This window comes from Leptodactylus fuscus, chromosome 5 (genome assembly GCF_031893055.1).
Source record: "Leptodactylus fuscus isolate aLepFus1 chromosome 5, aLepFus1.hap2, whole genome shotgun sequence".
Lineage (NCBI taxonomy): Eukaryota > Metazoa > Chordata > Amphibia > Anura > Leptodactylidae > Leptodactylus > Leptodactylus fuscus.
The window spans coordinates 125144002-125158657 of NC_134269.1; the positions used below are offsets into that span (position 1 = coordinate 125144002).

At 40.4% G+C, this 14656-nt stretch overlaps 1 protein-coding gene across 2 annotated transcripts in view; it reads right to left on the minus strand.

Annotated features, from left to right (window-relative positions):
* Positions 1-570: 570 nt before the first annotated feature.
* LOC142203444 (transcriptional regulator QRICH1-like) overlaps positions 571-14656 on the minus strand; it is a 31995-nt gene continuing 17909 nt past the window's right edge. Inside the window, exons 2-10 of one of the 2 annotated variants that reach the window (XM_075274175.1) lie at positions 13065-13113; positions 11100-12130; positions 7483-7654; positions 7166-7320; positions 5852-5966; positions 5661-5769; positions 3224-3375; positions 2697-2787; positions 571-1099 (exon numbers count right to left, since the gene is read on the minus strand). In XM_075274175.1, coding sequence (XP_075130276.1) covers positions 910-1099; positions 2697-2787; positions 3224-3375; positions 5661-5769; positions 5852-5966; positions 7166-7320; positions 7483-7654; positions 11100-12107 — 1992 coding nt within the window. In that variant the 5' untranslated portion in view covers positions 12108-12130; positions 13065-13113 and the 3' untranslated portion in view covers positions 571-909. The remainder of the gene's footprint in view (positions 1100-2696; positions 2788-3223; positions 3376-5660; positions 5770-5851; positions 5967-7165; positions 7321-7482; positions 7655-11099; positions 12131-13064; positions 13114-14656) is intronic. The other variant, XM_075274174.1, reaches the window with a different exon arrangement.

Below are 14656 nucleotides of genomic sequence, written 5' to 3' on the forward strand. Positions count from 1 at the left end.
CTCAGCATGATGTGCAATCCTTCTGTGCAAACACAAATGTAGGTGTTAACCAATAAAGTGTCAAATCTGTAGTGACATTTTACTTAGGCACAAATGACACCCACTACGTCAAACACAAAGGCTGGGGATAATCCAACAGCATTGAAGCTTCCCATGAACCCAGTTTACAATTGCTTCAATAACAACAAATAATGAACATAAAACAAAATAACATGGTTTCATTTTCCCATTAGATGTAGACATTTTTGTAATGTCTGTATTCTTGCAAAGACCTGAGGATTTCCTTGGAAATTCTGTTCCTCTGCAAGTAGGCCAAGTCATGGAAGCCTTCTCCTTTCATAAAGGAAAAAAACAGTACGATCCCATAATTTCAGCATGTTTCATTCGGAACATAATTATGGTTGCATTGCACTATACTGATTAATAAATTATACAAATGCTAAGCGCTTATTACAAACAATGATTTCGTACGTACAGTCAATCATATGGTACAGATTTCTTAATCATAAGACTTAAGGTAAGAATTGATCTATTATGCATTTGCTTATATGCAGAAACAAAAATAAAACAAAAAAATGAATATTTACATTTAAAAATCAAAGAAAATTGGAGTGAAAATTTACTCCATACAAGTGATTTCAGCACTGCATGTACAGTGTTAAATAGTGCTCAATGTAGTGTCAACATAAATTATATGTTGTAAAAAAAAAAAACTGCAGAATGTGCTTTTTATACATTGCAAACATATCAACAGACTGTGGTCAGTATATGCCTTGTATACTCAAAGCAATTGCTTTTCCTGTGGGATAAAGTACACTATAGTAAAGAGTCTACACAGTTTCTTCATGCTTTACAAATAGTTGTATATACAAATAGTTGAAAATACAGATATACAGTACAAGCAAGTGATTAATATGCAGAAATGCGGGATGAAGCGTGTGCTTCCTGGACCTCTTTAACAAGTAAAATACGAGTCAACATTTGCTCCATCACCTCCTCATTTACAGGCTGGCCGGAGTACCAGATGGGGCTATTGGGTGCAACTACTGGTTCAGGGACCAAATAGAAGGCATCTGTGGGTCCTCGGGCTCCCTGAGGACTGAAAAGAAAAGAAACGGTGAAGAAGAATAGATTCAAAAGGTAAATGGAAAATCTATTAGTAATAACAATTGCATAGCTTAATAAACAACTTTGCCCCCATTTGTAACATTATTTTTTCAATAAACACACAAATTTGCCAAACCTCCTCCGTGTGAAAAGGCCAAAGCACATGGACACTGCAACCATGTGTTTTTAGAATATTATATCCCACCTAGGTATCAGTAAGCTTAGGCACTGAAGTTTGGTATCAAAGCAAACCTACTATTCACAGCAAATGCAAAATGCCTAGTGAAAATGCCCCCTTTATTCCTGTAAAATGGCTATTAGCATCTCAGGGCTCGCTCATATCTGCGCCCGGTCTCCGTTCTGCAGGTTTTCGTTTCCTGCACAAAACAGAGGCAGGAGACGGAAACCTGCAGGACTCTTTCATACCCATTCATTTGAATGGGTTTGAAAGATGTCCGGCCATGAGTGTTTTATGCTCTCCGCCACAAAACCGTTTTTTTTTAAACCGGACACAGTCGGACATGCAGTACTCTGTGTCCGATTTAAAAAATCCGGTTTCACGGCGGAGTGCATAAAACGCTCACTGCAGCTCACAGCCGTACCCGATCTGACAGGTTTCCGTCTTCTGCTTGCACAGATCCAAAGAACTGAGACCCAAACGCTAGTGTGAACCTAGCATCAATCTACTTGGTGATCTAATAGTCTGACCCCCCTCCCCTCCTCACTGGCTCTTGGATGGACTAATGCCCAATTCACATTAGTGTTCAGCTTCCGCAGTTAAGCACACGGACCCCATAGACTATAATGGTGTCCGTGTGCTTGCTGCGCACTGCCTGCACGAGATTTGGAAGCCAAGCGCTAATGTGAACCGGCCCTAAGACACTGATCCAGCACTGCGATCACAGATTCTGAAGTAATGAAAACTGTGACCACAGTCTGAACATTGCCTTACTAGTCAGTTCACCGTAAAATATCTGTTCCACACAATACCTTAGGATGAGATCCAAGACATACGTGTGATTTCTATTTAGTGAAAAAACAGGTATCCATACTATTTCAATTCATGATTATGACATTGAGGGCACAAACTGTTGGTACAAAAAGCTGTTCTTTAAAAGGGAAGCCAATGGAATAATGGGTATATAGCGGAATTCTGTGTTCCCACTCATGTCTTTCACCCTTCTATTCTCCCGACTTTGCAACTAAACAGATTTAGTGAGACAGGAAAAAAGTTGAAAGGCACATAAGGTGTAAGAACAGCGACGATATAGAAAAAAAATCCATCCTTATATATAGACTACTGTACAAAAAAAAAAAAAGTCAGTGATTTCATTTTTTTCTACAGTGTAAGGTCCCTGTAACATCATGATCTTATACAGATATTTAAAGCATACTGGATCAAAGCACAGCTCATGGGAGAGAGGGAGCATTTCTGTAAAGAACAGTTTTCCTTCCTATATTACTGAAAATGATTTGTAAAAGAGAATTGAAAAGAAATATACAGTTTGGGCAGCTAGAGTAATTCAAAAGGATCAACCAATCTGTCTTCATCAATCAATGGCGGCTTATCTTATTTGGTCAGAACATACCATTTAAAGCGATAGAAGTCATACAATTTTATGGGACACTGTAGTGGGTTATCTGGATTTTCCAATTGCTCTACGTAGGTTTCTTCTGCAACTGAAAACAAAAGGAGTCTCACATACATATATACATACTAGTACATGCAATACAAATATCTCATATGATACACATATACAGTAATTCTAATACCATGTTCAAAATGGAGCGAGAAAAAAAAAAAGTATGCTTTAAGACTGGTGTCATACATAGCCTTTTGTGGTAGCTTTTAGCATTTATCACATGTGGCCTTACAACAGAACACCCAGAGGAACACTAAAGCAACTCTACAATATCTAGAACTAAAACAGAATCTTGTAAAAACTGGTAGGTATACCAGGCTATCATGAGCATGTAGTTTAGATATTTTGGGGTGGATATCTCTAAATAGCACTTCCATTATTCAACCTCCTCCCTTTATACACTGCTAAATATATTATGCACATAGGACGAGGTTGCTCTTCAACTATGATCACATACTATAAAGGTTACTCACCTTTCAAGCCACTCTGAACTTGTCCATAGAGGCGCAAGAAACGAATTGTACAGTTTTTGTCTTTTCCTATTCCTGGATTTTTCCTGGTCTGTTTTGTAATCTTGGAAAAAGCCAATTGTGAATGCTGCTCGACAGTTTTCAACACAAAGTACCTAAAGAAAACATGAATAGAGAACAAATAGATGTGCAAATCATGAGCAATCGCTTCCTTCTAAGCACAATATAGGAGTACAATAGATGTTAAAGCAGAGTACATGAATAGAAACTCACTTCTCTAAACCCAATGTAAATATTTGTACAATATTGCTAAAATGTAACAAAAACACTTGGACAAAATAAAATAACTAAGGGCTAGTTCACACGTGAGTATAAGGGGAGGATTTTGACAGCGGATTTCGCGTCCAAAACCTCCCCTTATAATGGTGGTCTATGGAGACCGCTGGGCTTCTGTTCTCCGCTAGCGGCGAGCTGCTGCTAGCGGAGAAAAGAAAGGACATGTCCATTCTTCAGGCGGAAGCCGCGCAGGCTCAGCCGCGCGGCTTCCGCCCCCGGCAGCTCCCTCCTATGTCGGCTCATTCATTTGAGCCGACAGCAGAGGGTTAAGCCGCGACAGCGATGGTCACGGCGGGCGGGTTTTGACAAGAGAGAGACGCGGCTCGCCGCGTCTCTCTCTGTGTCAAAACCCGCGCGGGCAGTTCACGTGTGAACTAGCCCTAAAGGGAATTTTCAGCAGAATCCAGCACAGGAACACATTTAGAAGGAGGCAAATGTCAAGTTTAACTGGAACAACAGTAACATGCTGTCCATATAAGTGTCTGAACATGGGGTGCAACCACTGGCACTCCCAAGAGAGTGAGAGAAAGGAGGTGCCCAAGTGCCCCATGTGACTGGAGTGGTGGTGTCCACGTACATCCTTTGCTATATTAAGTTCTACTACAAGTAGTACTAACAACCCATTCACACAGGGTATTTTTGGACCCTTCTTTTTGTAATCTCCCTCAGACAATTACTCTCTATCCTATGGAAACCAAATAATTGTTATTGGTGGGAAAATCCCTCTAACCACTTTGGTAGCGTCACACTATATTCTGAAAGTCGTTTTCTCCTTTCTGACAATCAGAAACAAAGGCCAATGCTAGTATAAAGGAAACCTAAGTGTTTTCTAAGGAAACGTTTCTCTTATCTTGTGCTGAGCTCCACCATCCTTATAGTCAAAAATGGATGGTGCATATATTATACTGCACCATCTGTACTGTACTGGACCCGAGAACTTCCTTCCATGCCTGCTTGTGCAGTCTTAGAGGACTATTAGCGGTTTTCAGTACACTTTGGTGCTCTATGGACTTTTCCCTGGGATCCACAGTGTTGGGAGCTATTCAGGAAGCCGGGTACTTTAGGATTTGTGCTAAAGACGTTTTGTGGCATGCCAAGAAATGCCAGGTTATGAACTGGGAGACTATACCTCCATGAAAGCCACAAGATTGTCGTCATCCTGCTTAGAGTCTATGCAATAACGGACAGACTAGATGTGAATAAAAAAAAAAGGATCGATGTTCCTCTCCCCTTGGAGTATCTGTCTTTCAATAAATATCAGGCCTGGGATTCCTCTCCTTTCCCTATCTCTTATCATTTGCCTGTTTTGCTGTCGATTCTGTGAGAGTATATTCACATGTAGGAATTTGCCACAGATTTGGGGGCAGATTACGCCCCCAAATCTGTGGCGCATTTGACCCAGAATGTGCCTCCCATGCCTTTTCAATGGGAGGCAGAGATTGTAGCAAGATGCTGAAAAAATACCAGAGTCCTGCTCAATCTGCCTCAATTCCACAGCTCAATACTGCCTATTGATTGGTTCCAATCATCTGGGCCTAATCAGCAGAGGAACGCTATGACTGACTGCTAATGCCCTGCATAGGCATCCCATAGTGGCTATTGCGTGGTCGCATACGGAAGCGGAAAATGAAGAGGAATTTCTCTTCATTTTCTGCCATGTGCATGTATCCTAAAACTTTATTAGAATATTCTTGTGGTACAAGGTGTAATATTATGTGGGATCTGTGACTTTGCTGTGTTATGTTGAAAAAAAAAATAAAAATTTCTTTTAATCCCCTATGGTACTTGAACCCTAGGGGTCTTTTCTGCCATAATTGATATAGTTTTTGGGGTGGCAATGAGTCCCAATATTGTGGCACCTATGCAATTGACCAAGGCATCAAAAGGGTTAACAGCCGCAGCAGGTGACTGGTGTATAATACAGCCGGTACCTGCTGGGTATGGAGAGGGTTCCATACTACTGCAGGTACATCATGTGTTGCTAAGGGGTTAACGACATAATTGGCCTGGTTTTTAAGGGGTAGCTGGGCCACATAGATTATAAATCTAAATAGAAATAGCCAGTGAAAAAAAACACATGTAAACATTTCCTTTGCGTGCTTACTTGGTGTTGAAATACATTAGAGTAAAAAGGAGAGTAGTGGGTGAATGGGCGCCCAATTGTTTACAGTCCCACAACATTTCTTCAGAAATGCAGCTGGAAATTACATAACCTGTAGATGAGAAAATTTCCATTAATCATAAACATATTTACATAATATAACAATAAAGGATGCAACTTTGAGATAAACCTACCAAATGGATTCACTCTTGGGCAATATCCTTTAAGCACTTCATGAAGTTTTTCCAGAAATTTGGAATAGTAAAGATCAGCAAAAATGTTATCAATCCTGTTGTTGTCAAACATATGCTGGGAAAAAAAAAAAAAAAAGAATTAAAAAAAAAAAAAAAAATCCATGATAAATCTTGAATAATCTTAGAGCACCTGTCACCTCCCTAAGACATCTGTTTTAGTAAATAATTGCATTCACCAAAAATTAACAATTCTGAAAAAACTGACAACTTGGAGTTTCCATTCTCTGTTAGGGAGCGTTCACACTACAGTCGGTGTCCGACAGCTAGTGTCCGCTGCTAATGTCCGTTCAAAATCTTGTGCGAACATTAGCATCAGACACTAGCTGTGTCGGTGACATTTAGCATTGATTTAAATGTACGTCGGATGCGTTCTTTTACAGTCCGTGTCTGTCCTTAACTGTCCGTTCCCAAAGATGTCCGACTTTTCAAGCGAACAGCAAAACCCTACATGTCGGGTTTTGCTGTCCGCTTGAAAAGTCAGATATCTTTGGGAACAGACAGTTAAGGACACCCACGAACAGTAAAAGAACGCACCCGATCTCCATTTAAATCAATGCAGAACGTCACAGACACAGCAAGTGTCCGCTGCTAATGTCTGCACAAGATTTTGCACGGACATTATCATCGAACACTAGCTGTCGGACACTGACGGTAATGTGAACGCCCCCTTAGAGAGGCGTGTAACTACACATTCTAACACTAAGAGTACTGATTGGACAGTTTGAGCGTGTGTGAGGAACACTCCCCCAAATGATCTTGTGTCATTTAAGTACAAAACTACTATGGTCAATCACTGGCCTTAATGATGATGATTTCTTGCACATCAGCGTTGAGGCCAGGGATCGGCTGCAGCCATCATATGTATATGCTGCATATCATCACTGCAGGATAAGTGAAAGACCAGCGAGAAACACTGTAGCAGTTAGTTTACAAGGCTAGTAATTCAATTTTTCTTTTATCACAATCCCTGTTTTGAGGCAACTATTTAAAATTCCTGTATGAGCCCATTGAAGTTGTATTCCACTTACTACCCAACAGGACGGAGCCACTCCATTCTCTATGGGATTGCTGTAGATAACTATCTCAGGCAGTCCCTCAGAGAATAAATGGAGCAATGGCACAGTTACTCAACCTGCTACTCCATTCAGATGGTCCTATTGGTTGACCCCCTAGTCACAGGATAGGATAACTTGAAGTAATCGGGACAAACCTATAATTTTAACACTTTGGTTTAGAAAAACCAAAACGTCCTACCTTTTGTACACAAAGGAGCAAATAAAACATCATATCTGCATCATATGGAGAGCCATCATGCCTTTTGGCTTCTTTGGTTATTAAACATAATCCATAATTTAATTCTGCGATTGGCACTGAAAGCACATCTTCTTTAAAAATTAAAGGTCTTCGTTCTGCAAAAGGTAATGAAAGATCATCACAATTTGTGCAAATCATAGCTGTAACACACTTATTTCATCAGAAACTAGTTGTATATGAGATAGTTATAAATCTAGATTAATATTTTGCTCTTGCCATAACCGGTTGTCAATCATAATATGAATAATCATGCATACTTCCTATCCATAATGGTTTGTTATCAGCTTCTTTTAGTGTTTCTGCATTCTTAATCTGTGCCCAAGTCTTCCAAAACAAAGCTCCTTCTTCTGGCTTAAGGGTGCAAGGAAAATCAGTGTTATTTTGTAACCGTAGCTGTGGCTCAGATGGCGAACACTGCACACCTTGAGGCTAGAAAGGATAAACAGGAAAACATATTAAACAGGTTCAAGTTGTCATAGAAGCAGTAAAATACAAAATGTGCATAAATGGTCAAAAAAGACAAGAGAAACCAAGTCAAAGGAAATTATATTTATCACGCCCTGTAAGGCCTGGTTCACATCTGCGTAAGGGTTTCCGTTTGGAAGTCTGCTTGGGGACCCCCCGAACAGAAACCTAATCCACATAAAAAAGTGGTTACCTCGGGAAACCCGTGGACCACATAGACTATAATGGGATCCATGTGGTTTCCACAGAAAAAACGTGGAGAGAAAAGTGCTGCTTGCATTTTTCAATCGCTGAACAAAAATGTGAACTAGGCCTATCCGAGTTTTCAATCATAAAAAATAGTGAAAATGTTTACAAAACACAATTTTTGCCAGAGTGTTGTGCCCTCACACTATTTTATATCGCATTGAGTTTTTTTTAGATGCCTTGATCAGTCTCTGATGGTGGACATTGCTACAACAAAGACAAGATATTACGGCACTAACTCGATACTGAGCAGACACCACGTTTAAAGTTCCAACTTCTGTCGTACTATTAGGGTAGGTTCACACTACCACTATTTAAAGGGGCTCTATCATTGGAAAAGTCATTTTTAATTAATCACATCCTTTTGCATGTAAATCTCCTCAGTAGTGTTTGCATAAGTCTGTTTTAATTCACATGCTAATTATGCTCCAGTGTGCACCGGAAGTTGTCAGCAGCACTCCTCTCTATGTTGTGTGCTATGTATGAGAGCAGGGAGAAGGAGTAAGCAGCAGCAGCCTGTGCTGTATACAAAGGAGACAGAAGTCTCTGCGAGCACTAGGGTGCACGGAGAAGCTAAGTAGAATATATATAAAAACTGACTTATTCAAAATCTACTGAGGCAATTTACATACAAAAGGTAGGTGTGGAATAGCCTTTCTAAAGGCTATGCAAGTATGTCATTAGTTAAAAATAACTTTTTCCAATGATAGAGCCCCTTTAATGTTTGTTGCTCTCATGCTTGAAGGAAGAAGAAGTCGTGCATATAGGACTCTCTCTTGTTACAAAACTAATCAAACATGGAAGAAGTAACCTGTCATGTTGTTTACATTAGGTTCAATAGGAAGGGACAAAGACTGTGGGGGCTCTGTCTGTGTCTGTTGTTCTGCTATACTTAATCACAGTTAAAATTGCCTAGTATTTATGTTAAAAATTTTTACATTTATTTTAAATTTTTCCAAGTCACAATCTATAATCTAAAAAAAAAAGCTGCACTAAATACTTTAGTATTTTTTTACTCTGGCCACTAAGCCTAAATAGACTAATAGTTATCAATTCTGTAGGTGTTTTCATTGCAGCAGTCACCTCTACATTATAGACAGGATTACAAATAAAAAGGTAATACCTCTATACCGCATTTCTCAGAAAAAAAAGACAGGGTCTTATATGATTCCTTGCCCTGATAGATGGGTTAGGGCTTACTTTCAGGGGATGTCTTATTTGTTTCCACAAACAAAAATCCACTCACCAAACCCCTTTACACCCAAAACATTTAAAGTTGGAAAGTGCCAATGGTGGATGGGCTCTCACACACAGACCTGTGTTCCTCCTGTCAAAGGTTTGTAGCTATCTGGTTTCTAGCTGTAGCAGCAGCGTTCCACTGCAGCCAAGTATTGCGGTTGGCTCCCCCTGGTGACTGAAAGCAGCCACAACACTCGGGCTCAGGAGTGGAGTGAGGCCAGTGGGACTATCTGGTCAGTGTTCAAGAGCCCAGTACTACCAGTAGTCAACCCTTATTGTATTGGAGAACTCTCACTAGTACCATCTTGTACCGACAACTCCCTTAATGTTAATGTCCAATGACACATCAACAAACATAAAAAATAAGGCTAAATCACAGCGGGTTAGTTGCTACTAATTCCCCTGGTAGATAAACTGAAAATGCTCAATGTGTGGCCCCAACCTAAAAGAGAAACAGTCTTTAATGCCTATAGAAACAAAAGGATGGCTTTGGTTGGTTCTTGAAAAATGAAAGCTGCACTGTGATTGGGCGTTATGTACAAAATGGTAGTATTCTTAATCCAAAACATGTTCAACTAGGCCATGATGAATTTTAATTGATATAAAATAAAGCCATCCAAAGCTTTGGTATTTTTGGAGTGCTGGAGGTTTTTTTTTCTTATTAAATGGATAAAAAAAAAACCACATTTTCTTTTGAAACAATTTTTTTGAAGACGACCTTTTATGTCCTCATGCATATGCAGTTTTTTATACCACCAGAAAGCAGGCAGTGCGCTGAATTCAGCACACTAGCGGCTTTTCCGTTATGTGCCCCCGGGCAAGAGCTATTGGTGCCGTTACCAAAAGCTCTTCACTATCAGAAGAAACTGTTGTATTTTTGTAAATCACAACATGTCAATTATACCTACAGAAACACTGGCGGTTTCCCTAGGGGTATAATGGGAGCAGAAAGCTTTGTGGGAAAAACAGTGATTCGTTTCAGTCTTGATTTTTCCTTGCAGTGCCTTTTGATTGTGCGCCTTAACCTTCATCCAAATACCAATGAGGTGTTTTGTGCATTTTAGGTATGACCAGCGCCTGCCAGATCACCAGTTGTCACCTGTGGACATTACCCGGGACTGCCCCTAACAACAAAGTTAGCAGATATCAATATGCAGCAAACACATTTGAAAACAAGCGCGCTGGCAGAAGTGATGCCTGAGAGCACCGAAGAACGCATTTGCATTCAGATAATATTAGGAGTTTTCTGGGATTTATTTATTGATGAGCTATCCTGTAATCAATTAAAAATAGGCAAGGGTCTGACCCCTAGGCCTATTGCCTAAAGCAAATCAAAATCCAATCCCTGCAGGTTGCCTGCCCAATACTTCAGCAGGATTGCTAGAATGGATGTAAAGCCTACACACAGACAATTTTAGTCAGTGGCCACGTTTTCCACTTTGGTTTCAATAGCTGGAGGAAAGTCACATGCACATATGGGGCTGCCAAGTTAATAATTGCTTTTGAGACCAGGCTGTGGTCCACAGACTGCAATAAAGTAATATTATCGTCTATGGTGTAAGCAATCTAAGGATCAAACTTTCAAGCCCCTAGATGAGGCATTTAAGAAAAAAAAAAAAGGAAGGAAGGAAGAACAAGATATGAAAAGTTCAAATGAACCCCCCTTTTCCTAGAATACATAAATCAATGAAACAAAATGTTCAGACCATAAAAATATTTATCCCATATGTGAATGCCATGGTGGCATGGCTACCAGTATACAGTGGGAGCATTATAGGTATACTGTGGCATATGCTGGTCACTAACTAATATTGTAAAGGAAATAAACATGTGGTAATCGATTAGACAATCTAAAAACTTCATAATTATTAAAACTTCATATTAATAATTTGTTCTGCAATACAAAGGAATTAAAAAGGATTACCTGCACTTGTTGATCCCAGTACTTGGAAGACTGGTACACACGTCCACTTGCTTGTAAGGATAAGGGAATTTGGATGTTCCCATTCATATTTATCAATGGCATGGGAAACCCAGATGTACCAGCAGCATGCATTGCTTTATCAGAGATGTTCTTTTTCACATCAAAGCTTTCTTTGCTCTCTTCTAGTTTAACACTACTTGTGTGCATTGGAATCTCCCCCATCTGAACTATTCCACAACTGTCCTGAGGTACAGAAGTGTTTATTAAAGTTTGAGATTCGGGACAGGTAGCATGGGCAGAGAATATTGCCCAAGATTCTACATTAGGCAATTGTCCTGATGGTGAAGTACTGGCAGGTACTAGTCCGTACAACTGACTACTATCCACAGTGAGCAGCTCCTGACGAAGAGGAATGTAAGCCTGTTGCTGACTTTGCAATGGCAGTGCTACAACTGTAGCAGGAGTGTTTTGTAAAGATGTGTGGTTAATAGTGTAGCTGTCCTCAACGGGCAAATCAAATTTCCTTTTTTTAACTGGCTGAGATAATCCTGAAGAGCAAGCTCTTCGATCTTGAGAAGATGATGTACCAACAATGCCAGCGTTCTGCCCATCAGAAACAGATTGCCCATCAACTTGCTGCTGGAGAGTCTTATTTGGTTGGCCTGGTTGAACATCAATATTGTGACCCTGTCGCAATTGAACATGATGCACAGGGACATGATGCTGATCAAGAGGGACACCAGGACTAACAGTAGAGTGCTGCAAAGGAGAAGCAATAGGCCTGGCTAGCTCCAGCAAAGAACCGGCCACATCAGAATTGTCCATGTAAAAGTAATGGTTCCTTTGTTGATATACAGAAATTGGTGAATGAACAAACTGTTGCATTTCCTCTGTTCCCTTGCAATTGAGGGAATCTAGGAAATCTTTCATGCGGTGGGGAGGTATAGTCTGGGCTTTCATTCTCAAATAGTCTTCATATGGAATGGAGTTTTCCAAAGAATGGCTCATCCTTCTGGCAAATGCAAGACGAACTAAACAAATAAGAATACATGTTATTATGAAGAGCTGTGCACAAATCAGCATATTAAAGACATCACTGTCTACAATCAAGGCTGGACTTTATGAAGGGACTAGTCCAATCTAAAACAGAGTGAAGGCATATCGGTATCATTAAGGTCCAGGATTGGTGTTGGTTCTAGAGGTCATATAGCCTCTAGCCATGAAATGGTAGCATAACATAGCAATACGCCACTTCATTAAAAAAAAAAAATATGAATATCCTTTTTCATAACTTTGCCTTTCAAATCACAAAAAGAAGTGCCATTTATTAAGATATTAAAAGGGTTCAAGAGACTCAAGTGTTAATTGCTTTTCTAATGTTTCTAGGGCACTAGTATGTGATCATTGAGTGTTCTATACCTGGAAACCCTCCCCAGAAATCATCTGATTTGGTTGCCTCCCAGTATAGGAATAGGTAGTGGTCTGCAACCCCATCCACTGTACTGTATATCAGTAGGGCCAGATGGCTGCAGCTCTGTGCCTATAGCTTGAATAGCCACAGAGCGGTTTTTGGCCCCTTCCAGTGCAGTAGCTTTCAGTGTAAGAAGTTAGCCAGATCAGCTGATCGGAGCAGATACCGTTGACCCAGTCTGCGGAGAGGGCGTCAGTTAAAATATAAAACCCCTTTAAAAACAATGGGCATAATAAACTTACATGCTGCAAATATTCAGCACCCATTTCCTGGTTCACCTCTGCTATGTCAGGTCTTTCAATGTTTAAAATTGACTGTCCAGGATTAAAGAACAAAAAACAAACAAACACACACGTAGCACCCCACATGTCCACCATTTGTGTCTCAAATTGCAGCCAAGTTCCACTGAAGTGATTATGACACAAAACATACACACACACAAATATCTGCACATTTACCAACAAATACAACAGAAAAATCAGAGATTTACATACCTTATTGTGGCATGTGTAATAAAGACAGCCGCTGTCCTCATGTCCACCACTGTCAAGAAAAAAAAGTAATAGTTAGGAGATCATGGGCAAATTGCAATTGTAAAAGCCGTCTACCATCACCAAAATATCCTCTAAACCATTTGCATATCACTGAAGGCGTGGTTAGTGGTACTTGTGTAGGTCAAAATGCAATCTTGCTGCCCACAAAAATAGAATTGACAAATTCTGATGTGCACCAACCACAGGTGAAAATGAATAAAGGAAAGTTATAAAATATTTGGGCAAAATAGAATAATGTCCTTTTTCAACGGATCCCTGAACAGACAAACTGCATTGTTTTTGGGGTTTTTTGTGTGTGGGGGGGGTTTTCACAGCCAATTTTTTTTTTTTTTTCTTAAATCATCGCAGTCAGGTGAGCAACACTTAAGTGGTTTTGAAGTGATTTTGTTCTCATCTTGGAACGGCACAGTGTTTTTCTCCAGAGCGCTTTTCACAGAAATTCCGCAGAGTTTCCTCTGCAGAGTTTCTGTCCCTATATGGAAAATGCCAGCATTTCCGTAGGTATAATTAACATGATGCAGTTTACAAAAACGCAGCGGCTTTAAATTACAGCATTTCTGCTGTGGATATTTTTCTGCTATGTGTGGATGGCTTTAGCCAGAAATTTATGCTACGTGGGGCCCTGAGACTAAGGGTGCATTCACACTGAGTAAACGCTAGCTTATTCTGAACGTAAAACACGTTCAGAATAAGCGGCGTCTAAAGCAGCTCCATTCATTTCTATGGGAGCGGGGATACGAGCGCTCCCCATAGAAATGAATGGGCTGCTTCTTTCACTCCGTGCAGTCCCATTGAAGTGAATGGGGAGTGTCGGCGTGTACGCTCCGGCATGAGCAGAGCTTGCCGTATACGCCGGCACTCCCCATTCACTTCAATGGGACTGCACGGAGTGAAAGAAGCAGCCCATTCATTTCTATGGGGAGCGCTCGTATCCCCGCTCCCATAGAAATGAATGGAGCTGCTTTAGACGCCGCTTATTCTGAACGTGTTTTACGTTCAGAATAAGCTAGCGTTTACTCAGTGTGAATTCACCCTAAAACGGCAATTTATATGAAAACAGCCCTCCACAGCTGGATAACAGAGACTTGCTTGGAAACTGCTGAAATACATCTGCATGGTACTGGGATTACATTCCCATTCTCTAGTTACTGCAATCCAAATCCCATTTGACCATTTAGGATATCAACATTGTCAAAAGACTGGACAAAATCTTTATCCCCGACCTGCTCATCACTGTCAACACTCAGCCACCGGAATAGAATGGCACAACAAGTAGCAGACACAGAAGTACTGGACCTAGGTTTTGGCTGTTTTTGGCTATTATACAGCCATGACATGGCACACTGCTGAAGTAGGGGAGATCTCAGAGTCTAGCATATTAACCCCTTAGATGCTGTGATCACATAATAAGTTGAGCCACATTAGCCCTTTAGTACCAGGAGAGCTTAAGGTGAAGCTATAAGTGACTTCACTATGTTGCTGGTTTGTGTTCTACAGGTCCTCGGTTTAAGCTTTCAAACAACTTAATTTTT